The 26,447-nt window shown below is 56.5% G+C and overlaps 3 protein-coding genes across 4 annotated transcripts; 1 reads left to right on the forward strand and 2 right to left on the reverse strand.

Moving 5' to 3' along the window:
• Positions 1–1,045: 1,045 nt before the first annotated feature.
• TSSK2 (testis specific serine kinase 2) lies at positions 1,046–2,966 on the forward strand. Its single transcript, XM_010356347.2, has one exon. It carries the CDS (start codon positions 1,731–1,733, stop codon positions 2,817–2,819), a length of 1,089 nt encoding a protein of 362 aa, XP_010354649.2. The 5' UTR covers positions 1,046–1,730; the 3' UTR covers positions 2,820–2,966.
• A 1,794-nt stretch (positions 2,967–4,760) lies between these two features.
• Positions 4,761–15,363, reverse strand: ESS2 (ess-2 splicing factor homolog). Of its 2 annotated transcripts, none has more exons than XM_010356349.2 (10): positions 15,149–15,363; positions 13,499–13,667; positions 13,312–13,407; positions 10,608–10,777; positions 10,364–10,481; positions 9,909–10,042; positions 8,984–9,086; positions 8,100–8,209; positions 5,863–5,978; positions 4,761–5,301 (listed from the first exon to the last, which is right to left on the reverse strand). In XM_010356349.2, exons 1-10 carry the CDS (start codon positions 15,344–15,346, stop codon positions 5,022–5,024), a joined length of 1,494 nt encoding a protein of 497 aa, XP_010354651.2. In that variant the 5' UTR covers positions 15,347–15,363; the 3' UTR covers positions 4,761–5,021. The 2 variants fall into 2 exon arrangements, with proteins under 2 accessions (XP_010354651.2, XP_010354650.1); XM_010356348.2 differs by having other exon boundaries at positions 10,608–10,780; positions 15,149–15,324.
• A 4,564-nt stretch (positions 15,364–19,927) lies between these two features.
• GSC2 (goosecoid homeobox 2) lies at positions 19,928–21,661 on the reverse strand. The gene is made up of 3 exons (XM_030915798.1): positions 21,400–21,661; positions 21,035–21,288; positions 19,928–20,480 (listed from the first exon to the last, which is right to left on the reverse strand). The coding sequence occupies exons 1-3, from the start codon at positions 21,656–21,658 to the stop codon at positions 20,376–20,378; spliced, it is 618 nt and encodes a 205-aa protein (XP_030771658.1). The 5' UTR covers positions 21,659–21,661; the 3' UTR covers positions 19,928–20,375.
• Positions 21,662–26,447: the final 4,786 nt, after the last annotated feature.

A 26,447-nucleotide genomic window follows, 5' to 3' on the forward strand; every position in this document is an offset into this window, starting at 1 on the left:
GATCCCGAGGCCCACCCTGGCCCAGCCTCCTCTCACGTGGTCGAAGGCACTGGCCCCGACCTTCATCGCAAAGCCAATTCTACTCTGTCTCTCTCTCTGCCACTGACCATCTTAAAACACAACTGGGACGGCCTTTCTCCTGTCTTGCACCTGCAGCGGCGGCCTGCCACTTAGAGAAAAAGCCCCGACTCCTTCACTTCCCTCCTACTTCCCAGCCACTCTCAGAAAAAGCCCTCTCTTCTCCCAGGCTCTCTGCTGCCCAGGTGCCTTCCTGCCGCCTCTACCCAAGGGAGGCCCTGCCCCACCCCTCAGACATGCAGGCACCTGCCCTGGACCCTGGGCACCCAGTTGGCGTGTACTGCAGCCCTGACCCACCCATACACAGGCCCTTGCTCGCTGGAGCAGCAGCGACTCACCTGCCCGGCTCTCTACCCTGAGGGGCCTGCCGCCTCCGCTCCCAAACAGAGAGCTGCTTTCGTCTACCAGGCTTGGCACAACTGCCAGCCTGACTGGTCCAGGGCAGTGCCTCCCAGGTACCACTGTTCCCAGAACCAAGCCAGGTCCAGCTGCATTTTCTTGAGGCCCAATAACGAGAAGCAGACAAACTAGGAAAGAAGGGAATTTATTACTGTAACTGGATACAGGGAGAAGGCTGGAGATAATTCCACCAGACCGACTCAAAGTGTTACAATTTTCTTAGTGTTTATATAGGTTGGGGTTATATGCCTACGTGCTAACAATCACCTAAGTCTACTGGTAAGTGATTTTGTTTCAAGTAGGTCAGAGGCAAAAAAAAAATGTTTGCTAAGTCTGATTAAAATGGGCCCAGTGCCTTCAAGGCCTGTCTACTGTGGTACGGGTGTGATAATTTTGATTTTATCTCCTTTACAGCTTGGTCCAGAGAGCTGCCTTAGACTATTTAATGAATCTATTCAAACAGCTGCCTGTTACCTTGACTTGTCTTCAGATTTTGTCGACCCGAGATGGGTCCTGGCACTAGGAATGTAAAACCGTTCCTATTATTTTGGCTGGATCCAGCAAGAGAGAAGCCCACGCAAGGCTTCTACTGACCATATATTTCATTTCTAGCTTCAATGTCTGGGCGCTAATTTCCCTAGATTTAACTATGTGCTCAGTGTTAAGGCAGTGCTGTGGAAATCTGTCTGTGTAACTGGGGTGCTACGCAGGCCTGTCTGGGTGACTGTCAGGGAGAACTGTCCTGCCACACCAAGGACACAGTCCAAGGGGGGCTTTTTTTCATAGCCCAAAGAAGCTGCAGGAAACCCACCCTAGTGAGACAAAGACCAATGCAGGGTCGGTCCCCACAGCCAGGTGATGGAAACAGGCTGGACATGGGCCGCCTCCGCTCCCACCTGACTTGTGTGACAGGGAAACCAATGCAAGCAGCAGCAGCAGGGTTACCACAGTAACCTGTGTCTGGGGACAGGCTTCCTTCCAGCGGGTGGGGAGCAGGTGCTCCTGCCAGACCAGCCTGGCTTCCATGGTTCCAGGAACCCTGTTCCCCCTCAGCCCAGTCCCCGCCCCCACTCCTTGGCTTTATGAGTTCATTCGCTGAAGTCACCCAGAGACAATGCTGAGTGTTCCACCCCTGAGTTGAAGCCCAGCCCAGCCGAGCCAGACACCTCCCGGTAGTGTAAATGAGGACAATGCCTGCTGGCCCACGTGACGGAGAGATGTAGACAGCAGCGGCGCCAGTCGCTCCTGGCACCATGGACGATGCCACAGTCCTAAGGAAGAAGGGTTACATCGTAGGCATCAATCTTGGCAAGGGTTCCTACGCAAAAGTCAAATCTGCCTACTCTGAGCGCCTCAAGTTCAATGTGGCTGTCAAGATCATTGACCGCAAGAAAACACCCACTGACTTTGTGGAGAGATTCCTTCCTCGGGAGATGGACATCCTGGCAACTGTCAACCACGGCTCCATCATCAAGACCTACGAGATCTTCGAGACCTCCGATGGGCGCATCTACATCATCATGGAGCTTGGCGTCCAGGGAGACCTCCTCGAGTTCATCAAGTGCCGGGGAGCCCTGCACGAGGACGTGGCACGCAAGATGTTCCGACAGCTCTCCTTGGCCGTCAAGTACTGCCACGACCTGGACGTCGTCCACCGGGACCTCAAGTGCGAGAACCTTCTCCTCGACAAGGACTTCAACATCAAGCTGTCTGACTTTGGCTTCTCCAAGCGCTGCCTGCGGGACAGCAATGGGCGCATCATCCTCAGCAAGACCTTCTGTGGGTCAGCAGCATATGCAGCCCCCGAGGTGCTGCAGGGCATCCCCTACCAGCCCAAGGTGTACGACATCTGGAGCCTGGGTGTGATCCTCTACATCATGGTCTGCGGCTCCATGCCCTACGACGACTCCGACATCAGGAAGATGCTGCGTATCCAGAAGGAGCACCGTGTGGACTTCCCACGCTCCAAGAACCTGACCTGCGAGTGCAAGGACCTCATCTACCGCATGCTGCAGCCTGACGTCAGCCAGCGGCTCCACATCGATGAGATCCTCAGCCACTCGTGGCTGCAGCCCCCCAAACCCAAAGGCATGTCTTCTGCCTCCTTCAAGAGGGAGGGGGAGGGCAAGTACCGTGCCGAGTGCAAACTGGACACCAAGCCAGGCTTGAGGCCCGACCACCGGCCTGACCACCGGCCCGACCACAAGCTTGGAGCCAAAACCCAGCACCGGCTGCTGGTGGTGCCTGAGAACGAGGACAGGATGGAGGACAGGCTGGCCGAGACCTCCAGGGCCAAAGACCATCACATCTCCGGAGCTGAGGTGGGGAAAGCAAGCACCTAGCATGACGATGGCCCCGTCGTGTGTGGTGGGGGTCGTGGTAGGGGGGCATGGCGCAGTCAGCCTTCACATTAACTAAGTAGGCAGGTAGGATCTGAAGAAGGCACAGGTGCAAGTAAAATTCGTCAATTAAACCACTATTTTGATTACGTTCCATTAGCTTTCTTCCACTTAGTAGCAAAGACGTTCTTTACTGACCACCAAATAAACCACAGGGTGTGTACAAGCATCAAGAGTGCCCAGTGAGGAGTGTTTTTCTCTGGGACTCAGCCAACCGCCCCACCTGACACACAGTAGTCTCTGGCCTAGGAGCACAGGACAGGTGCTCAGGTACAAGCAGACTCCTGGTGTGGCCTCGCCTTGTGGGGGACGAGAGGGCCTCTGCCAGGGTCCACCTGCCAGGCCCACACTGTCTCCCTCTGACCTGGCCTCCTCCCCAATGCCCTGGGGCTGGCCAGCTCCAGGGGTCCACGACTCCCCCTGGCCTCCTGTAGTTCAGCCCACTCTAACCTACCCCCACTCCCTCAGAGCCCCTCGCTCAGCATCCTCCTCTTCCTCTATTTCCCAGAGTCATTTGAGATTTCTGTCCTCAGCCCTCAGGTTCCCTGCCCTGTCCTCCAGGGGCAGCCCCAGCTGAGACCTCCCGGTGTGCCCTCCCCACCCAGTGGCTCTGCAAGCTGCTCAGCAGCCCTTGGTGATGGTGCACTGGCCTGTCTTTTGTGCTTCCTGCTGTGTCACCCATTGCTCCCAAAGCATGCGGCCCACTTGCTGGCCAAGTGCTCGAGGTGGTCAGCACCTAGACAGTGCTCCTCTCCCCTCCCTCCCCACTTCCTGGGGACTCCCCTAGGACAACGTGCACCCTTTCCTATGGGATAAAGCACCAAAGGCCCCACATCCCCCACCCATTAAGAGTCCCATTCTACCTGTCCAGCAACCCTACTTCCACCCGCAGGTCCCAGGGCACATCTGGAGCTCAGCCACCCCAGGAACTTGCAGGAACTCACTATCAAGGAACACAGGTTAGCAGTGGCCCCAGGCAGGTGGCAGAGATCAGGCCCTGCACCAGCCTCCAGAGAACTTCAGCACTTAGGAAAGGTGTGAGAGGACCAGAGAAGATCGCCTAGCACAGGCTGGGCACACTCAAAGCAAGAAGGATGCCAGTGTGAGCAGAGGCCAGGTGTGTCCCTGAGCAGTGAGACCCCCGCCCTGAGTGCACAATCTGTGACCTCCACTTGAGGTCTGGGGGCCAGACCTTGGTCTTGGGCCCAGCTGGGCCCCTCTACCTCTGCAGAAAGCAGGCACAGGACCGTCAGGCCACCAGACTCCTAAGGGTCAGACACCCATATCCTTGGCCAATCGGCAAGTGTGCCCGCAGTGCACAGAGGACCTGCCACGTCTGCATGGAGCCTGGGGCCCACATTACTGTTATCTGGGAGCTCCTGTTGGTGGGAGAGACAAGGTGAGGCCGGGGCCAGCAGCATAAGATGGGCAGTGCCTACAGCAGAGAGGTGAGCGGGACAGTCCCACCCTATGAGCTGGAAGCCAGGTGCTGGGAGAAGGTGGCGGCTGAGATCACCTGGTATGCAGCCCCTACACAGTCCTATAAGCAGTGCACCTCACAGCGGGCAAGCCCAGAGTGGAGGCTGCAGACCTGGGCCCAGAACTGCAGGTGAACCTGAGAGTATAACTTCCAAAGGCTCCATTTCTCCTTCACATCCCCCCAGAGGAGCAGAAAGCACAGGAGGATGAGCTCAGCTCAGAACACAGGTTCCAGGTGCTGCAGAAAGCGATGCCAGAGTCATCCGGTGCCCCCACAGCCACCCCACCTGCAGCTTCCTCACCTGGGGGGCCCCTCACTTCAAGCCCTGCGGTCCTGAGACACGATGTAGGCCCCAGGGCAAGGCTAGGGCTTGTGTGGGGAGCAGGACGGAGAGGCAACCCCCAGACTGTATACCAGGTGTTCTTTAATGACACTTCAAGGGGCTGATTAAACAGCAAACAGCTTGGCAAGGCCCTGGGATGTGGCGTGGGCATGTGTGTCTTGTGCCAGTCTGGCCCCAGCACAGCCCCTTTCTCCAGTGGCTCCTGGCGTAGTCAACAGCTTTGGCCCAGGCCTGGGCCCCGAGAAGGCTGGAGTCCTCTGCTGGGTGTACAGCTGCCCTGCAGGCTCCATGAAGCGTCTATGGGCCCAGCCCAGGCCTAGCTCTAAAAGAAGTCTGAGGCTTTGCGCCGGGCAGGGAGCTGCAGCAGGTTGTCCGTGATGGAGGCCGGGTCCTGCGTGAGAGGGGTGCGTGTGGCAGAGCCAGGCGCTGGTGTGCTTGTGGGGGTCTGTAGCCCACTGGCCGGGGTCTTGAGGTGGGTGGAGCGTGCTGGGGATGGTGTGTAGCTGGCCCGCAGGGCTCGATCCGTGTACTTGCTGGCCGTCCTGCTCACAAGGCGCTGTAGGGCTGGGGACATGGCTGGGTTCAGGCCTTTGGGAGTGAGGCTGGGGTGAAGGGATGGACGAGAGAGGCAGGGTTAGGTGGGCTGAGAGCTGCTGGCAGCAGGGCCCTCCCTCAGCTCCCAGGAAGAGCCTGGGCAGAGACACAGCCACTCTGAGCTGAGGAGGATGGCACTGCCGGCATGGTGGCAAATGCGGGGGATCCCTGAGGTCAAACAGCAGCACTCAGGTCAAACCTGAGGTCAAACAGCAGCACTGCCCTTGGCTGTGGGGGCTGGGGTGGACCCCCACCCCTCTCCAAGGGGAACGATGACCATCTCCACAGGGCTGATGAAAGCTCCCAGCAGGACCACATGCCTAAAGATGCCTCTTAGGGATGGGCCAAAGAGGACGCGGAGGAAAGAGAAGATGGAGGGGGCCTCTCATCCTGTCCATGTGTGGCCGTGCTCTGGATAGAGGAGCTGCCACAGTACCCATTGCGGAACCCCGCGGACCTGCCCTGAACTCTGCCGCATGGGCCATGCCTCCCCACCATCAGGGCAGGGGCCAAGCAGGAGCAGGCCAGAGCCACCCTCACACTTCCCCACCAGCCAGGCGGCCCCTCACCTGGCCAGATTCTCCGTCACTCTCCGCAAGGCTTCCTGCTTCTTGGCCCGGTTCTTGGCGGCAGCCTCGTTGGCCATCTTCAGCCCCAGCCGCTCCCTGCGGCCCGGCTCCAGGATCTACGAGGTAGCAAGCGTGTGGGTAGCTGTGCCAGGCCTGCCACATGCCAGGCAGCCCCTCACACAGAAAGCCACTGTGGTGGCTGTCAGCCTCTCTTTGTTGCCTACAAAACCCCCACAACCCACCATCACCTCCCACTAAAAGCCCCTGGAAAGCCCCCAACCCTGCCTGACCTGCCCAGGGCCCAGCACTCCTCACCTGTCTTCCTGTCCCTCCCAAAGCCATGCCCTCTGACAATCTCTCAGGAAAAAGAGGTCTGTTTTAACGTCTCCCTGATTATCAGAGTGAACATCTGTCTTTATCGGCACTCTGTATTTGGGCGCTTCCCCGTGTGTCTGTGGCCTATTTTGCTCTCAAGGGGCTCATTTCCTTTTCTGCTGCTGTCACTCAGAAGACCCTCACCAAGACCCTGGGTCAAGTCAACTGCGCTACACCATGCATATGTGTTTTCAGTTATTTGCACTTGTTTCATTTATAACATTTTCTGGTGTATTTGTTATTTTCATCTGTGATTTCTTCCTTTGCTTTTATGTTTAGAAAGTCCTTCCTAACTTAAGATTAGACTACAGGCTGGGAGTGGTGGCTCATACCTGGAACCCCAGCACTTTGGGAGGCCAAGGCAGGAGGATCACTTGAGCTCAGGCGTTGGAGACCAGTCTGAGCAACATGACGAGACCTCTTTTCTACACACACACACACAAAATTAGCTGGGTGTGGTGGTGTGTGCTGTTAGTCCCAGCTACTCAGGAGACTGAGGCTGGAGAGGCACTTGAGCCCAGGAGCTCAATGTTACAATGAGCTATGATTGCACCACTGTTCTCCAGCCTGGGCAACACAGTGAAACCCTATCTGTTTAAAATAAATAAATAAATAAATAAATAAAGGCGAGGCACGGTGGCTCACACCTGTAATCCCAGCACTTTGGGAGGCTGAGGTGGGTGGATCACAAGATCAAGAGTTCGAGACCAGTCTGGCCAACATGGTGAAACCCCATGTCTACTAAAAATACAAAAATAAACCGGGCATGGTGACGCGTGCCTGTAGTCCCAGCTACTCAGGAGGCTGAGGCAGGAGAATCACTTGAACCCAGGAGGTGGACGTTGCAGTGAGCCAAGATCGCGCCACCACACTCCAGCCTGGGCAACAGAGCGAGACTCCATCTCAAAAAAAAAAAAAAAAAAAAATCAAACTAAATACTCGCCACTATTTTCTTCTAGTTGTTTTATGGTTATTGTTTTTACATGTAACGTTTTCACCTTTCCAGAATGTATGCTGCTACACATCCTAAGGACCCAGCTTCCTTCATTTCTAAATACTGTGCTATTCAGTGCAATTTGAGTTGCCATCTTTATCAAGCCCTAAATTCTGACTTGGATCATGATTTCAGAATTTCCATTGGCCTGGAGACTCAGGAAGCAGTGGCGGGCGCACCTCGGAAGCACCTCAGCCCTTGCCTTATACTCTCTCATTTGACAGCACAGCATCCTCTTCATTATCCCTCTCGCACGTCTGCCTTGGTTATCCTTGCATCACAGACAATTCAGAACCAGAGTAACCAAAACCTCTCCCCATGTTTTGTCTGGACATGGGTTACCTCTACTAAGTACTCTGGGGAAAGCCCCGCAGTGGTACGGGGAGGCCTGTTGCATCTGACCCAGCCCATGAAGAGCCTCCCCTGGTTTGTGCCGGCTCTCACACACTCCACCCTGACCACTCCTACAACACCAGGCTTGAGCCGTGTCATCCAGCATGCCCCAGTCGTGTTCTGTAACTAGGGGCCTTCCTCTGCAAGCACACGGCCGCGTCCCGTGGTCCTCAGGCCTGCAGAGCTCCTGACGTGTCTGTGACTATCCTGCCTCACTCATGAACAGCACTTGGCCTCCAGGATCCAGAGGGCCCAAGCCACTCCCTGCCTTGGTGTCTCAGCCCTCACACCCCCAAATCCCTCTGTGACAGGTCCACCCACCCACACCTGCCTTCGGTGCCCTGGCAGAAAAGCCAGCACTCTGCCTGTCAGCAGCTGGGGGCCGATCCCAGTGCTCAGTCCTGAACCACAGGCACTCAGGGCTCTAGAGGTGTCCACCCCGGTCATACACGGTCCCCCCATCACCACCACCCACCTTGAAAGCTGGGCCCGGTGTCCTGTCCACGTAGGGGGTTTCCGACCCTTCAACTCTCAACGGTGTGTTCTCAACCTCCCCCCAGGTCATCACTGGGGACTCGTTCACACCTGCAAATAAAGAGCCCAAAACCATCTCAGGCCAGAGGACTCCCCACCACCCTCCCCTCCAGTCACAGCCTGTTCACCCAGTGTGCATCCCTGCTAACACGAAGGCAGGCAGCGAGCCCTCTCTCCTTCCCCAGGACTCTGGAACCCTGGCACCTCCATCCTCCGAAAGGGAAATGCCAAGTTCCTAGCAGGCCCGAGGTAGGCTCAAGGCCCTACAGCCATGTGCTTAGCCTATGAGCCTCTGGGAGGTCTCCTCCAGCCATGCAGGAGGACTTCCAGGGCTCCCAAACCTCCTAGAACCCCAGGCAAACCTGTGGTGCCTTCATATGCCCTGGCCTGTGACACAGCACCAGCACCCAAAAACACAGAGGCCAGAGTGCAGGAGGGGCACCCACGCATGCCACGGGACCACCTGAGTTTCACCTGCCCCCTGAGGTGCCGAGCCTCCCTCCCGGCAGTGCTAGGTAGACTTAGACTCATAAGCACTATGCACACACCCCCACCTGCTGACATCACAGTAAGGACCAGGACAGGACACATCACCCCAAGATGTCTCGGGTCAGGTCTGCCTGAGAGTCCAGCCAGCCCACGGCTCCAAGCAGCCTGGACACCTGGCCTCTAAGGCCTTGTACAGACAGGACACCAGGTCCCTGAGTTACACAAGCTGTGGGCCAGGCCAGGTGGAGGCCGAGAGTGGCCAGGGCTGACTGAGAAGCCCACCTCTCCCAGGGAGTCCCAGCAGTAGGCCCACTTGCCAGTGGGCACTTTTCTCACCAGGGGCAGGAGAAGGAGTGGCAACAAATCCAAATCCACCCACTCGAGGGGACTCCTGGGGGATCAGCTCCTTGCCATCGGGGCCCACCTTGCCCTGTTTGTGCTGGAACAAGCAGAGAGGCTGGCATCAGGGGGACTGCAGCCCACGCTCGACAGTGGGCTAGTGGGCAAACACGTGGGAACATGCTGGAAACACTTCCTCTCCTCAAGGCAAGGCTGGGGCTCTGGGGCTGGCGGCCTTCTTGGAGAAAGAGAGGGAGGGCCCCTGCCTCAACCGCCCCAAAGACCTTGAGGGCCTGTCAAAGTGGGCACCCGAGCGAGGGAAGCCCCTCCTCCCATCCAGGGAGGTGCCAGGGCTCAGCTCCAGCTGCGCCTATCCCAACGATTCCAGAAGATGCCGACACCAGGTCCCTGCAGGGGGCAATGCTGACGACAGACAGGACTTATGCTCTAGTCTCTTCCTGCCTTCCCCACTTCAACCCTGTGACCACCACAGTCACTGTCAGAGAGTGTCCACTCGTCTTGCTCCCTGACTCAGAAAGCCTCTGCTCTCTGCCCACCAAGGGCCTGTCCCACCCCAGCCACCCCCCGGGACTGGGCTCCCTCTGCTGCTCGCTGGCTTCCCTGCCCCCCATGTGCGCGTGCAGCGGCCAGCCTGGACTCACTCCCAGCAGCCCCTTTTCTCTCATGCCCCTGCCATCAAGGGAGCTGGCACAGATCTGGACCTACAGAACGTGTGTGACCAAGGCAGTGTTCAATGGAAGCCCACTGGGGCTGAGGAAAGACTCAGGACCCTGCCGCACAGGGCCGCAGATGGTTCCACTCACTGAGCTCCGCCAAGCTCAAGGACATGGGAGAGATTGTGCCTGCCCCCAGGCAGCCCTGCCCCGCCTGACGCATGTGACCCTGTTGACCCGCCACTCACCTGGGCATTGAGGGCGGCAGCCTGCTGGAGCTGGCACCTGCTCAGGGCTTGGCTGAAGGGGTCCCTAAGGAAGCGCGTGTTCTTATGCACCACCTGCCGGGGCTTCTTAAACAGCTGCTCCTCATCAGGGACACCTGGCAGATGAAGCAAAGGTAGCAGCAGGTGTCAGAAAGGCAGCAGCCTAAGGAGCATGAGGAGCTCGCTTCTCGGCCAAGTCACTCCCAGATGAACAGAAGCACTGAGCAGAACGCAGGCCCTGGTGCCGCTGGAGAGGGCCTCACTCACTGCTGACCTCACACAGACCTGTCCACTCTGAGACAGACCAGTACCTCTTGGAGGCCCAAACTCCAAGGGGGCACAGACATACACACCTGGAAGGCTGCTCCAAACACAGAGCCAGACACACGCAGCTCGACCCAACACCTCCCCATCTGGCTGCCAGGCCCGCTGCTTACCCTCTGGATAGTACATGAGGGAATTCTTGGCCTTGTACTTCCAGGTCTCCACACCAGCCTGGCTGCTCTCGATGGCCTGGTGCTCTGCTGACGGGAGTTCAAGATTATCTTTCTGCCTCTGCAATCACATGGGGAAAAGTGATGGTCAGAGATGCCCCTGGGCATTGTACCCACGGCCCTGGGGCTCCCCCAACCACCACAGAGGGTGCCTACGCCTATGTGACACCCAAGACCCCCGAGACACCTTCTCAAACTCCTCCTCAGCCTGGTAGAGCCAAGCGTGGCGTGCCCGGCTCCTCTCCTTGGCCACCTCCATGATCTCCTGGAAGGAGGCATTGTCCTCACTCGTGTAGCGGCTCAGGAAGACATCTAGGCTGGGCAGTGGCTCCTTCTCCTCCTCCTCTCCAGCCTCTCCTGCTTAGGGGTTGCGGGAGGAGGAACACAGCACCCTTTGCAGTCAGGAAAGAGGACGACACCCAGGCCCAGGAATCACAGCCCCCAACATGCAGTGCTGGAATCCTCTCCCCTGGTCCTGGCTTCTGCCCATGAGAACCCACACTGCCAAGGACTCCCCATGGGGGCAGAATCCGCCCACTCTGACTGCCCAGAGAGCCTTCAGGTGGTGCCCTACAGATGCAGGGCCAGCTCCGCTCACGTGCTGGATGCCAAGGGAATTACATAGTCTGATTCAGACCGGAGGGAGCAACACAGGTGTTACAGCAAGAGCTCGTGATCACGGGCAGGCTCCTCCCCCACCAAAGTGGTGCCAGTCCTGTGGGATGTACCTCCAAATCCTCAGGGGGCTCTCCCTCACTCCCTAGGATTTCCTTACTATAACCACTCTTCTCTTTCCGGTACCTGTACTACAGGTGGGTGGTCATCGCCTATCATCCTGACCTGAGAGCCAGCCCCAATTCCAGGGACCCCATATGACCCGGTCCTCTGGATGGGGCCTCACAGGTGCTAAGCCACAATCCCAAACACCTCGACACCAACCCTGCCACCATGGAAAGTGGTACCCCCACTGAGGTGGTGCCCTGGTGCTGCATGTGGTGGTGCAAACTTCAGCGGGGCCACCTGGAGAGCTTTGCCTTCGAGTCCAGTGACAGTCCTGACCACCTGCTACACGCGAGGCTATGCACAAGGCACAGTGGCTACAAGTTCAAGACCCAAGGGATGAGGACAGGGGTCAGAGAGACAAGAAGTGAAACCCCATTCATCTCAGAGAGATAAGAAGTGAAACCCCATTCATCTCAGAGAGATAAGAAGTGAAACCCTGACCATCGCTGAGACCTGCAGAAGTGACTGCCTTTCTGAGCCTCAGCTTCCTCACCTGTAAACGCGATGATGGCGCCTACCACTTAGGTTCTGAAAAGGATTCCTATATTTACTGGCATGTAGGTATATAGGTATTGAAAATCTACAGATTGGCTATGTATGATGGCTCACACTTGTAATCCTAGCACTTTGGGAGGCCAAGGTGGGAGGATCACCTGAGCTCAGGAGTTCAAGACCAGCCTGGGCAACATAATGAAACCTCATCTCTATAGGAAAAAAAAAGGAAGAAAAAATCTACAAATTGTCCTGCGATGCACAAGCTACATTTTCAACAGACAGTCAAGTTTCAAGGACAACAAGGACTGTGTTAATGGCCGAAAAAGCTGGATTGTAAAGCAAAAAATATCACGTTTGTGCAAACACATAACACATCTGTGCTGTTCCAGCACACTGGAGTCTAGAAACTGATAGGAAAGAACGTCTCATTCGTCTATACGTGCACTGATGTTCTACTACTGATTAAAAGAGGACCTGACCATGCGGAAGTCCCATGGCGTGCACAACACTTACATTCAACAGGACTCGGAGTGCCCTTCCCTAAACGGACTCCCCCATCAAGTCACAATGTTACCATACACACCTGTGTGTCCCAGCAAACATGCTGAAGATGACAACTTTCATCTGTTCCACATGTACCTGTATAAGGCCCACAGTACCACGTGTGCTGTTCTCAACACAGCATACAGACGAAAGCAAAATAACGCTTCTGCTCTTGTGCAAGGGATGCCAATTAGGGAAAAGGACCATAAATAGTAATACCTTTAAAATGTTATGTCTTGGCCAGGCGCAGTGGCTCACACCTGTAATCCCAGCACTCTAGGGAGCCAAGGCAGGCAGATCACCTGAGGGCAGGTGTTCGAGACCAGCCGGGCCAACGTGGCAAAATCCCATCTCTACTAAAAAATACAAAAATTAGCCAGGTGTGGTGGCAGGAGCCTATAATCCCAGCTATTTGGGACGCTAAGGCAGGGAGAATTGCTTGAACCCGGGAGGTGGAGGTTGCAGTGAGCTGGGATCACACCATCGCACTCCAGCCTGGGTGAGAGAGCGAGACTCTGTGTCAAAAAACAAAATATAAAGTAAAATAAAATAAAATAAAATGTCTCGTGATGAAAAACCAAAGCCAGGCTGGAAGCCACAGAGCACCAGTGGTGTTGTGACTTTACAGTGGCAGGTCAAGAAAGGTTTCTCTGAACAGGTAACATCTATGCAAAGATCTATAGAAAGAAAAACAGCGAGTCATGCAGTTATCTGGGAAGTGACCAACATGAAGGAAACAAATGGAGAGGCCCTGAGGCGTCTTCAGGATAGTGACAAAAGGGGCCTTCCAACATCCATGAAGCCCACAGGGCAGGGCTGGAACACAGCAGAAAAGCCAGTGAGAGCTGGTGAGAGTCCCATTTCACAGAGGCGAGTCACGTGTGGGAGCTGGACCCAGATGTTTTACCAGTTAGACCAACGTCCTTTGACTTCACAGGCTGGGATTTAGGCAAGACCCTTCAGGAACAAGATGTGACCTGCAGCCCTCTGGAGCACCCCCTGAGGGCCTCACAGGCTAAGACGCCCAGGCAATCCTGACCAGGTGACTGAAAGAGGGCATCCTCACTCACCATCCTCCGGGCCTCGGCCGTGGGGCCTGGGCTTGTTGCCCACCACTCCAGTGCCTGCATGCACCTCAGGGGTTTCAAACGTGGCTGGAGTCACATCTAAGGGAGGAGAGGGGGATGAGAATTAGAGCAGCCTGAAGCAACAGTTTAGCAGGCTTTCCCCTCTCCACGACCCACAGGGTCCTCATACAGGGCGGCGGGGGCTCCCGGGACATCTTGCCCAAGGCAGAGCCGAATTTGATGGCAATCTGACGCATCCGTTCCAAGTCTCCATTCTCCTCGGCTTCCAGGTACTCCTTCTGTGCCTGGAGCTTCTCCACATCAGGAAAGAAATCCCTTTGGATGACTGTCTGGAGGCCCTGCAAGGAGAGATCAGAAGGAAGGTCAGAGGCTGGGCACAGTGGCTCATGCCTGTAATTCCAACACTTCAGGAGGCCAAGGCAGGTGGATCACGAGGTCAGGAGTTCCAGACCAGCCAGGCCAACATGATGAAACCCCAGCTCTACTAAAAATACAAAAAATTAGCCGGCGTGGTGGCAGGCGCCTGTAGTACCAACTACTTGGGAGGCTGAGGCAGCAGAATCACTTAAACCCGAGAGGTAGAGGTTGCAGTGAGTCAAGATCATGCCCCTGCACTCCAGCCTGGATGACAGAACAAGACTGTCTCAAAAGAAAAAAAAAAGAAAGTTGGAGTTACCTCTGGGCACTCCTGCCTCACAGTCCACTCCTTCAAATTCTGCTTCCCCAGGGATTGGGACTGGCTTGAGGGAGCTTGAGGGCACTTTCTAGCCAGGTTGAGCATCCCACATGGTTGCCATGCTGCAACCTCTAACATCACTAAACACTCTTCTGATGTCCGTGAAACTCTTCTCTCTCGCCCTTGCTAACTGGTCATTCTCATTCTCCATTGTTGGCTCCCCAAAAGCCAGACCAACGTGGGTGTTGTCACTTTCATTCCACACATGACTTTCTATTTCCAATCTAAACCTTCTTCCTGGCGGGACATGGTGGCTCACGCCTGTAATCCCAGCACTTTGAGAGGCTAAGGCGGGCGGATCATCTGAGGTCAGCAGTTCGAGATCAGCCTGGCCAACATGGTGAAACCCTGCCGCTACTAAAAATACAAAAATTAGCCAGGCGTGGTGGGTAGTCCCAACTACCCGGCAGGCTGAGGCAGGAGCGAGACTCCGCCTCAAAACATAAAATAAAAATAAACCTTTCTCCTGAGTAACTTCAGCCAGTCACTAGCACCGGCTGAGATTCCCAAGTCTGCACCTCCAGCCAGACCTTGCTCCCGAGCTGCCTATTTGGGCACCCAACCGTCCGTTAAAGCCACCCATCTACATATCCCAAAAGGTGTCCCGAATTAAACAGGTCTAAAACCAAACTGACTTCCGCCAATCCCCGTTTCAGCTCCTCCTTCTGTGAGCTTGTGGTGGGGAGACGGAGGTCCACTCACTCGAGATGCTGTCACAACTGCAGGCTTCTTCCTGGAACCCCAGCATTCATACTTGCTGCCACCGCTCTTTAGAAAGCCCTCTTTGCCACCATCCTTCCAGTGTGTCAAACTCTTACACTTTAACAGAAAATCTTATTTCCCTGACCCCCGTCCCATAGAAAGAGCCGCTCCCTCTTTTCCCTGACAACACTGCTACAGCCTCTTCCACCACAGACGTCTTCCTCTGCCCTATTTACTTGACTCGTGGGACCGTCCACACCCCAAGGGCAGGGACTCCGGCTCCTCCACTTCCAAGAGGAGACGGAGCGTCAAGACCCGAGAGAGGGAACCCGAGGGGAGCGTGAAGCAGGGGAGGGGCCCAGAAGTCTCCGGCGTCCGCACCTCGATATACTCTTCCTCGTCCAGGACCCGCTGCTTGCTAGTCGCAGCCCCAGCCTCTCCCGCCTCGCGCTTCCTCGGGGGCCTGGACGCGGCGGGGAGCAACAAGGAAGAAGCTGATGCACCCGGGGTCTCCATCGCTATCCCAGGAAAAAGCTGGGGCGCCCCAGGCGCGTCACAGGGGGGGGGGGATTGCATCATTTGCGCAGGCGCCTCCAATAGTTGGCCAATGGAAAAGCTGTGGCTCTAGGAAGCCAGCCCGCGCTCCGTACTGACGTCACTATAAATGCTAGACATTATGGGAGTTGCAGTCTTTGTCCTGCCCCGCGCTATTCACGCTTGTCAATGCTGTGAACACGAGGTGGTGCTGTGGAGGTGGCGGGGGTCGGGTGCTATGGGGCGTGTTCTTCACGCGAAAAATTCTAGCTTTACGGTGCCCAAAGGCCTTAGAATTCTAATTTCCCACAAGTAAGAACTATGTATGCTTCGAGATTATTCAACAAAAATACACACGAGGAAATGTGCTTATATAGGAGTTTCAAGCTTTATGCAAAAAAACGGCCTTAAAACAATTTTTTTTTTGAGACGGAGTTTCGCTCTTGTTGCCCAGGCTGGAGTGCAATGGTGCGATCTCGGCTCACCGGATTTCCCGGGTTCAAGGGATTCTCCTGCTTCAGCCTCCCGGGTAGCTGGGATTACAGGCATGGGCCACCACGCCCGGTTAATTTTGCATTTTTAGTAGAGACAGGTTTTCTCCATGTTGGTCAGGCTGGTCTCTGGATCACAGGCGTAAGCCACCGCGCCCGGCCAAAACAATCTTTTTTTATAGCTATCTAACAAAAGATAAAAGAAAGAACAAGACAGTGGATCAATTAAGAAATGTCTAAAGATTATTCTGTAATCCCAGCACTTTGAGAGGCCAAGACGGGCGGATCACCTGAGGTCAGGAGTTCCAGACCAGCCTGGCCAACAAGATGAAACCCGATCGCTACTAAAAACACACAAAAGGCCGGGCGCGGTGGCTCACCGCCTGTAATCCCAGCGCTTTGGGAGGCCAAGGCTGGCGGATCACGAGGTCAGGAGATCGAGACCATCCTGGCTAACATGGTGAAACCCTGTCTCTACTAAAAATACAAAAAAAAAAAAAAAAATAAGCCGGGAGTGGTGGCTGGCGCCTGTAGTCCCAGCTACTCGGGAGGCTGAGGCAGGAGAATTGCTTGAACCCAGGAGGCACTTGAATCCTGAGGCAGGAGAATGGTGTGAACCCAGGAGCAGAGGTTGCAGTGAGCCAAGATCGCACCACTGCACTCCAGCCCGGGGGACAGAGCAAGACTCCGTCTCAAAAAAAAAAAAAAAAAAATGCGCACACACCAAAAATTAGCTGGGCATGGTGGTGGAGTCCCAGCTACTCAGGAGGCTGAGGCTGGAGAATCACTTGAACCCAGGAGGCAGAGGCTACAGTGAGCTGAGATCACGCCACTGCACTCCAGCTTGGGCAACAAGAGCGAAACTCTGTCAAAAAAAAAAATTATTGGGCCGCCAAATGCCATAGTGGGCTTCCCAGAAGAGGGATAATTCTCATTCAAGGCCAGGCACGGTGGCTCATGCCTGTAACCTCAGCACTTTGGGAAGCACAGGCAGGTGGATCACTTGAAGTCAGGAGTTTGAGATCAGCCTGGCCAACATGGTGAAACCCCAACTCTACTAAAAAAAAATATATATACACACACACACACACACACACACACACACACACACAATTAGCTGGGTGTGGTGGTAGGTGCCTGTAGTCCCAGCTACTTGGGAGGCTGAAGCAGGAGAATCACTTGAACCCAGGAAGCGGAAACTGCAGTGAGCAGAGATTGTGCCACTGCACTCCAGCAGCCTGGGTGACAGAGTGAAACTCTGTCAAAAAAAAAAAAAAAAAAAAATTAACATTCAAGTGGACCAGAAAATTTAAGGAATTTCTTCCCAAACGGAAGATGTGCATTATGTCAGACAAATAAATTCTACCCTGGAACAATTTAATACGAGTTTGCTTTTGCAACATACAGGCATACTTTCATTCACTGAAGTGCAGCACGCTGCTGCCCTGGCAGAAGTGACAGTGCAATGGGGGAGATACAGAGACACTTGTTAGATCATCACACAAACAGGTGTAAAATTGCAGCTGTGTCCTTGCAAGAAAAGAGTTTGTACTTGGGGAATCTTGACCTAGTTTGGGAGGTCAGAGAAGTTTCCCCAGGCAGAAAGTGATTGCAGATTCAAAAGATGAACAAACAGGCAGTGGTCAGGTGGAAAGAGCATGTGCAAAGGCCTAGTGGTGGGTGGGAGCAAGGCAAATTCCCAAGAAGTCCTTTGGAAATGCAGAGTGCAGTGAGGTGTGAGATGATGCCAGAGAGGCAGGGCTACGCTGCACGAGGCCTTGTGGGGTATGGTGAGGTGGTTTGTCTTTATTCTGAATTGAAGGGACAGGCCAGGCACAGTGGCTCATGCCTATAATCCCAGCACTTTGGGAGGCCTAGGCTGGTGGATCGTTTGAGGCCAGAAGTTTGAGACCCGCCTGGCCAACATGGCAACACCTCATCTCTACAAAATATTTTTCGAGTTAGCCAGGTGTGGTGGTGCCCACCTGTGGTCCTAGCTACTCAAAAGGCTGATGCGGGAGGATCACTTGAGCCCAGGAGCTGGAGGCTGTAGTGAGCCGTGATCGCACCACTGCACTCCAGCTTGGGTGACGGAGCGAGACCTTGTCTCAAACCAACCAACCAACTGACAAAAAAGCAGAGCCAGTGTGGTTGCAGGTGGACAAGACTGGAGACAGTTGCAGTGGTCAAGGTGAGAGGTGACGGTGGCTTACATCAGACTGGTGCAGTTAGAGCTGAAGAGATTCTGGGATTTATTGATAAACAGTAAAATTGACTTCCTGTCAGCCTGGGTATAGTGGATGATCAGGAGAGGGAGGGGTCCAGTGACTGCTGGCTCTCTGGCTCATGTGCCTGGTTTGCACAGAAGAGCTCACTGTGGACAACGTGACCTTAAGGAGTCTGTGGGCTTCAAGCAGACAGCTGGAGATAAATATCTGGCTCAGGGGAAGGGCCTGAGCTTGAGATGTAAATGTGGCAGAAAGATGGGAATTGGAGTCCAAGGGTAAAAGATAAATCAAGGACAGGGTGAAGATGAGAAGTGAGCGCCTGGGCCGGGTGCGGTGGCTCAAGCCTGTAATCCCAGCACTTTGGGAGGCCGAGACGGGCGGATCACGAGGTCAGGAGATCGAGACCATCCTGGCTAACATGGTGAAACCCCGTGTCTACTAAAAAATACAAAAAACTAGCCGGGCGAGGTGGCAGGCGCCTGTAGTCCCAGCTACTCGGGAGGCTGAGGCAGGAGAATGGCGTAAAACCTGGGAGGCGGAGCTTGCAGTGAGCTGAGATCCAGCCACTGCACTCCAGCCTGGGCGACAGAGCGAGGCTCCGTCTCAAAAAAAAAAAAAAAAAGAAAAAAAAAAAGAAGTGAGCGCCTGGGTGTGAGCCTGAAGGATGCCTATGTTAACAGCCTGCTATGGGGGGTCAGCCTGCCAAGGAGCAGCTAGAGCTCAAAGGAGCAAATTCAGGAGAGCAACACAGCCACTGAGCCCAGGAAGGTGGCGCTCCACAAGCTCTGATCAGGGCTCCCGATACAATGACAGATGGCCATTCAACCAAGGAGTGCGAGGGGCCTGGAGCCCGCCAGATGGGAGTGTCCCCACCTGCAAGGGAGCTGACCGGGACACGGACATGTCCACAGGTAGTCTGTTCAGTCTCCAAGGGCAAGACCAGGGTTCAGGGAGAAGGGTTTTGTGACAACCAGCAGTGTGCATGCTAGGGGTGGAGGCGGGGATGCTAGGGACACCCAGCAGTGTCAGGGCAGTTCTGACTGGGGACACCATGCTTGCTTGGTGTTATCCAAGCTGGCCAGCCTTGGGGTGGCCGAGGAGCTGCAGCCCTGGCTTCTGCAGTCCTGCTTTTAGAGATGGATTTTGTCTCCTGCAGGTAGAACTCCCCCGTTCCCTGCAGGGCCTGTAAGGAGACAGAATGAGGTGCTCAAGCCAGCTGAAGGGGACGTCAGATGCTTTGGACCCACTGTAGGCCCCACTTGGAGAATCGAAAGCTTCTTTCCAGGGTGCCTTTTGCCATGGGCCAGGATAAAGAAGGGGAGGGCAGGCATCTTCCTAGGCAGCAGGGGTGGGGTCTCCCCAATCCAACCACCTCTTGCCCTACCCTAGGATGGCAGAGATTGCTGTGAGGGAGGCCAACCCCACAGCATGAAAACCCCAGGAGGAAGCAGGGGACCCCCACCCATGGGCAGGTTCACAGTAGCCCAGAGGCCAGGGCTGGACCCCAGGTGCCCAAGGCCACCATCCACGGAGCAGTCTCCTATGCTGGGGAGCACCCTGGTGCAGAGACTGAGGCCTTGCTAAGCTGTGCTCCTCTCAAAGACAGCTATACCCTAAACACCCCTCGCTCGGAAGGAAGGAGAAGGGACAGCTCCTTGTTGGTTGTGAGAGTGGAGCCAAGGTGGACTTGAGACTCTGGGAGGCTTCTGTGGTATCTGAAGTTGCTTGTTTCTCAGTATCAGCGCGAGGCTCAAAGGTGAAGGGACTGGGGAGGGGCCCCTGGAATCGCTCCTGCGACCTTCTTATTCTACAGGTCCAGATACCAAGAGTCAGCCCAGGGCCTGGGAAGCCTGCAACCCCAGGACTGCACAGACACGAACCCCACCCTGCTTCCCGCTGGGGGAGGGCGGGCCAGGTCAAGTTGGGTCAAAGTCCACATTGAGAAGAGGCCAGCATGTCCCAGGGTGCGGAGAGAGGCTCCACTGCGGAAGATTCTGGGTCCGGTGTTGATACGGAGTGGTTCCCCTCCTGGGGTGGAGTTAGTGTCTCTTGGGGTGATGAGGAGGTGAGGAAGCTGCTCTATGCCCCAGCCCACCCCCGAGGGACTCCCCACTCCCACTACCGTGGAACACCATGCACCGGGGGCCCTGGGCTGGGGCCCTTCCTTCCCAGCGAGGAGTGTTTAGGGTACAGCTGTCTTCAGGTTACGATCTGCAGGAGGCAAGGGCTGTGGAGACGAGCGGAGCAGACGGGTGTACGCCCCCAGTTCCTTTTCGGGTAGATCTGTCTTCTCTCAGCGCCAACTCCAAAGATCCCAAAAAGGGTGGCCGAGCCCAGGGGCAGCTCCTAGAGTCGTCAGCAGCTCCCCTTGGAGGACTTCTTGACGCCGGGCAGGAGCCTCGCGGAAGCCGACGCGCGCTTCTGGTGTCGCCATTTGGCCCGGCGGTTCTTGAACCAGACCTGGGAATGGGGAGAATGTTGAGCCCCAGCCCAGGTCCCGCGTCCCACCGGCTCCCAAGGCTCCCACAGGGACCGGCAAGGGAGCTTCGCGACAGAGGCGTGGGCGGACGGCGCTGCAGAGCCGGCAACCCGCAGCGGCTGCGCGCCACCTGCTCTTATTCGCTGCGGACAGACTCGGTGGGTCTGAACGCGAGATGGGAACCCCCTTCGTACCCGCCCCAGCCTCCAGCTGGCGGCGAATAGGACGCCCCTTCTTGGGTTCAGGACGCTTCTGAATTTCCCCAATTCCGGACGTGAACGCGCGCCTCTTTCGTCATCAGGGTCAAGTGTAAAACAAAAGTAGCCCTCCTGTCCCTTTCCCGCGACACCTGCCCACCCTCACCCGCTCCTCGTCCCCCTGGACGCCCAGCACCGTCCAGGGACCTCCTCCCTCAGGCGCGCCAGGGCGGGGCTTGGGCCGAGGCCGCTTTTGCAAAGGGCGCCCGCCCGCTGAGACCCAGTGCAGTGTAGCCGCGGCCCGCGCGCTCTGGGGAGAGGCCGGGCGGGGCACCCACCTCCACGCGCTCCTCGCGAAGGCAGATGCGGCCGGCCAGGCGCTCGCGCGTGCTCACGTCAGGATACTGGTTCTGCACGAAGAGCGCCTCGAGCGCCTGCAGCTGCTCCTCGCTGAAGATGGTGCGGTGGCGCCGCGTGCGCCGCTGCGAACCCGGGCCGACCGGGCCCGGGAGCGCCCCGGACCCTCCAGCTGGCGCACCCAGGGACAAGGGCACCGTGGTTCCCAGCCTCAGCGGCCACGCCAGACGAGCGCCTGTGGAGCGAGGGCGCGGTGAGGCGCGGGGCTGGGGCCAAGCTCGGCACCCACAGCGCTGCGCCCCGGGCTCCCCAGCCGGGCCCCGCGCCCCGCCCCGCGCCTACTCACCCAGCCCGGCTGTCGCCTCCGGGGGCCCGCAGGACGCCGCGCGGGGGCTGCAGCAGCAACAGCAGGCGCAGGGCGCAGCCTCCGGCGCCCCGGGCTCCTCTGACTCGGTGGGGCTCTGGCCACCGGCGGGCTGCGGTGGGCAGGCGGCCCGGGCCGGGAGGCTCCGCTCAGGCAGGCTGGAGAGGATGTGCTCGATGGAGAAGGGGCAGGGCCGCCCGGGGCCCCGGCGGCTCGCCGCGCCCCCCGCCGCTGCCGCCATGCCCTACCCGGCCCGGCCGCCGCAGCCGTTGAAATATATACGTCGGGGGGGGGGGGGGGGGAACGCGCAGTAATCCCCGGGCCGGGCGTCCAGTCCACGCGGGTTAATCCCGCAGCGCCGGCCGCGAGCACGCTAATCCTCGACTGCGGCGGCTCTGCCTTGGCGCGCGGGGGCCGGCGGCGCTGCGGGGAGGGCGCCCTGTGCACTCCCTTCACCGCCCGCGTCCTCCTGTCCCACCGGTGCCCACCGCTCGCGCGGTCAGGGCGACCTGCGGGGAAGGGTCGGATGACCGCCTCCCCGCCGACTGCTGGGCCTGGCAGCCGCCCGAGGGCGCCCGGACCCTGGTAGCTCCCAGAGCGCAGCGGTGCCTCCTGGCCCAGCCTTTGGTGGTCCCCTCCGCCTCGTTCCGCCGGGCCTAGTTCCTCGTCCCCTCTGGGGCCCTACCTTGGCGCCTCAGCACGCCTGCAGAAGCCCAGCCCGGCCGCCCACCCGAAACTCCATGGGGCCCAACACCACCGGCAACCCCACGGTCCCGCCGCGCTGGGTTCCGAACCCGCCCGCCGCCTCGGGAGCCAGCCGCCTCGGGAGCCAGGGTCTCATGGCCCTGGAGGGCGTGGGAGCGCGGCAGGAAGCCTGGGCTGCCGGGTGCCCCAGTTCTGCGTCTCCTCACCTGCGTCAAGGAGACCTCCCTGCTCCTTCCAAGGCCCCTCGTCGGTGCTCCGGAGCCGTCCGTCCTCCAGCTTTCCCGCTGGACCCAGAATCCCCGCGAAAAACATCCAACACTGCACCCTGCCCTTCCTCGCATTGTCACTGCCCCCAGGAGCTGTGGGCTCCCCCTCCTCGCTCTCTGCCCAGGACAGTCCTACTTTGGCCACACCGTCCTCTGTCCCTTCTGCCACAGCGCAGGTGACCCGCACTTGGCTGCATTGTTTCACCCTCAGTGAAGCGGCTTCGGACAGCGGGACTGTCACTTCAGCTTAAGACCCTCTCCTCTTGACCTCCGAAAATACAGTATGGGACTCAGCACAGAGAAACAGACAGCCTGGCTCATACCGAGTTGTCACTTTCTGGCCGTGTGACTTCCACAGGTGCCTTCAGTCTCTGGGCTTGACTCTCCCAGTCTGTAAACTGTAGTGACTAGGCGTGAGACGGTTAGAAGCTGGCCGCCTCGGCAGGGCAATGCGCATTCCTGCGCTCCTCCCGCCGCCAGCCCCTCTGCAAGACTCTTTGCCATCCCGGCTCTGCTATCAGTGAAAGTGCTGTGGACATCGCTGTGACAGAACCTGCTGATTTAATTTCTGTCACAAGAGCTCCCACATAGGGTTCCCAGGGGTTGTTAGTCTGGAGGCTCAGTGATGGAGCTGCCACCTCCGTGAGCAGCTCTGCCAACCCCACACCCACCTCCTGGTGGTAGAATGGCTGCCACAGCCCCACAGTTTTCTTCTCCTCCCATGGCCCTTTGGATGGCCATTGATCCCTTCTACCCCAGCAGACCTCCCTCACAGAACTGCCTCTGGACCATCCTCCAAAATCAGAGCTCTGCTATGATAGGGGAGGCAGGATCATTGGTCAGGAGAGCCACCCCAGCATTTGCTGAGCCCTCTTCCTCCTAGCCCTGGCCATTGCTTCATCCCTTACCATTCTCACCCTTGATACCTATTCCAGCCTTGGAGCTCCAGACACCGTCTTTGTGACAGTGACTCACAAGCGAACCTCCAGCCTGGCCTTTCTCTCTGCTCCAGGCTCTTGTTTCCAGAGCCTGCTTCACATCTCCATCTCCACCACCAATAAAGGTCTCCCAGTCACCATGCCAGAAAGAAACTCTAGGTCTTCTCAAAATCCCTTTCTTGTTCCCCACTTTTACAAATGGACCACTGCCCACCTGTCCACCTCCAGTGCTCATTCTCTTCCACCTGTCTGCTTCAGCGTGTGCCCTGCCTCATCACCAGTCCACTTGGTAAATGGCCCACGGTGGCACCTTTTGAAAATATTTTCTATTTTGTATTATTTTTTGAGACAGGGTCTTGCTCTGTCGCCCAGGCTGGAGTGCAGTGCTGCAATCGCAGCTCACTGGAGCCTTGGTGCCCTGGGCTCAAGTGATCCTCCTGCCTCAGCCTACCAAGTAGCTGGGACTACAGGTGCACCACCATGCTCAGCTAATGTTTCTGGTTTTGGGGGTTTTTGCCATGTTGTCTAGGCTGGTCTCAAACTCCCGAGCTCAAGCAATCTGCCTGCCTCAGCCTCCCAAAGTGTTGGGATTACAGGTGTGAGCCACTGTGCCTGCCTGGCCTGCCCACCGCCCCGCCCCCCCCCACTTTTTTTTTTTTCACTTTTGAGACTGGGTCTCACTCTTTCACCCAGGTTGGAGTGCAGTGGGTGGCCATAGCTCACTGTAGCCTCGAACACCTGGGCTCAAGAGGTTCTGCCACCTCAGCCTGCTGAATAGCTGGGAACACAGACACATGCCACCACACCTGGCTAATTAAGAAACAGTATAGATTTATGTTGCCCAGGCTAGTCTAGAACTCCTGACCTCAAGCAATCCACCTGCCTCAGCCTCCCAAAGCTCTGGGGTTACAGGTGTGAGCCACTGTGCCTGGCCACTGTGGTGCCTCTGAAACATGCTGGCAGGTTTTCTGACACCCCTCCCTTTGGGAGTTTAGTTGGGTTTCTTCCTGAACATGGGCTGGCCTCAATGACTTGCTTCTAATCCACAGAATGCAGCAGAACTGACATCGTGTGGTTTCTGAGGCCAAGTCACACACACAGTCACACAGATCAGCGACCCAGCTCCTTCTCTCTCTCACATCTCGGGATGCTTGCTGTTCGCACCCAGCCACTATGCTGTGAGGGGCACAGGCAGCCTCGGGAGAGGATAGGAGTGTTCCAGCCAGCAGCACCAGCTGAAGGACCCACCCACCTCCTGCACAGGGCACCTACAAGTGAGTGAGGAAGCCTTCCAGGTGGCTCTGGCCCCGGCCGCCATTGGACTGCAACCACAGGAAATACCAAAACTGAGAATCCCCTCCCTGAGCCCAGTCAAGCTCCAGGACGATGAGAGATAATAAAATAGATGATGCTGTGCATTTTTACTACACCAAGTTTGAGGTGGTTTGTTATATAGCTACAGATAAGCAGAAGGGGATCTGGTAGTGGAAGTGGGGTGCTGCTGATACAAAACCTAAATCATGTGACATTGGCTTTGGGACGGGGCAAGGTCTGGGATCTGGGAGGATCTTGCAGAGGCTGACAGTGGGGACTTACAGGAAAGTGAAGAAAATGTTACTGGAAGACAGAGGAAAGGAGACCACTGTTATGCAGCGGCAGGAAGTTTAGCAACGTTGTCACCTGTGGCTACATAGGAACTAGAAGCTAGACAGTATACCCAAGAATAAGATGATCCAGCTAGAGATGCCTAGAGAGAAGGTTCAAGGTGCTGCTTGGCTTCTTCTAGCTACTAATAATAAAAAGAGAGAAGATATGATTCAAAAAGCAAGAGTTAGGGCGGGGCATGGAGGCTCACTCCTGTTGGGAAACTGAGCTGGGAGAATCACTTGAGGCCAGGAGTTCAAGACCAGCCTAGGCAACATAGCAAGATCCTCATCTCTATAAAAAAAATGTTTTTTCCTTGAGATGGAGTCTTGCTCTGTTGTCCAGGCTAGAGTGCAGTGGTGTAATCTCTGCTCACTGTAACCTCCGCCTCCTGGGTTCAAGCAATTTTTGTGCCTCAGCCTCCCAAGTAGCTAGGATTACGGGCATGTGCCACCATGCCCAACTAATTTTTTGTAGTTTTAGTAGAGATTCCATGTTGGCCAGGCTGGTCTTGAACTCCTGACCTCAGGTGATCTGCCTGCCTCAGCCTCCCAAAGTGCTGAGATTACAGGCGTGAGCCACCTCGACTGACTACAAAAAAAATTTGTAAAAATTAGTTTTGGTGGTGGCCCTGGCTTGTGGTGCCAGCTACTCGGGAGGCTGAGGCAGGGAATTACTTCAGCCTGGAGGTTGAGGCTGCAGTAAGCCATGATCGTACTACTGCACTCCAGCCTGAGCAATACAGAAAGACCTTGTCTTTAACTAAAACAAAACAAAACAAAATACCAGAACATAAAGGGTTGCTTCACAGACAATTTCCAACAGACCAGAGGGTCCAGCTGTGGGGCTGCAAGGGAGTGGAGTTCCTGACAAATTCAAGAAAGGGGCCCCCAGGTTCAAGGGAGGGGCAGAAAGAGACTCTGCCTCTGTGTGGAGGGCTGGAGAGGAGCTGGAGCCGGGAAACTGCCCACCTGCCCTCCCACCCACTTCCTAATCCCATACCCACCCACCTCTCTTAGTATCACTCCCTGGAATTGCAGCCCAAGACAGGGATTTGGGCACCAGGGCTTCCTGAGGTGCTAGGGGAGGGCAGGTGATACTGCAGAAGCTCCACTGTAGCCCACAGAGGGTCGGGGTGCACAGTCTCCCCACTCCAAGGTAGCTCCCACTTGGCCAGTGCTCCAGAGAAGGGGCCTTCTGTGATCTTCTCGAGTCAGCTACAGGTGGAGGGCTCCAGGAGAGGCCAAGGGTGGTTCCCATAGCCCTGCAGAGCTCTGCTCCCCTGGCTTCTTGGGCTAAGTCCATTCCATGCAGATGCAGGCAACAGGAAGTCTGATTGGTCACAGCTGCTGTGCAGGTGTACAGGAGGAAGGTTGGTGGGGCCAGCAGCCGCCCATGCTGCATGAGTTGGTCCTGAGGCTGTAACTGAGGACCATCTCCTCCGCGTTCCTCCCCTTTTCAGGGCTCCCTCTCCTGG

The sequence above is a fragment of the Rhinopithecus roxellana genome, chromosome 13 (genome assembly GCF_007565055.1).
Source record: "Rhinopithecus roxellana isolate Shanxi Qingling chromosome 13, ASM756505v1, whole genome shotgun sequence".
NCBI lineage: Eukaryota > Metazoa > Chordata > Mammalia > Primates > Cercopithecidae > Rhinopithecus > Rhinopithecus roxellana.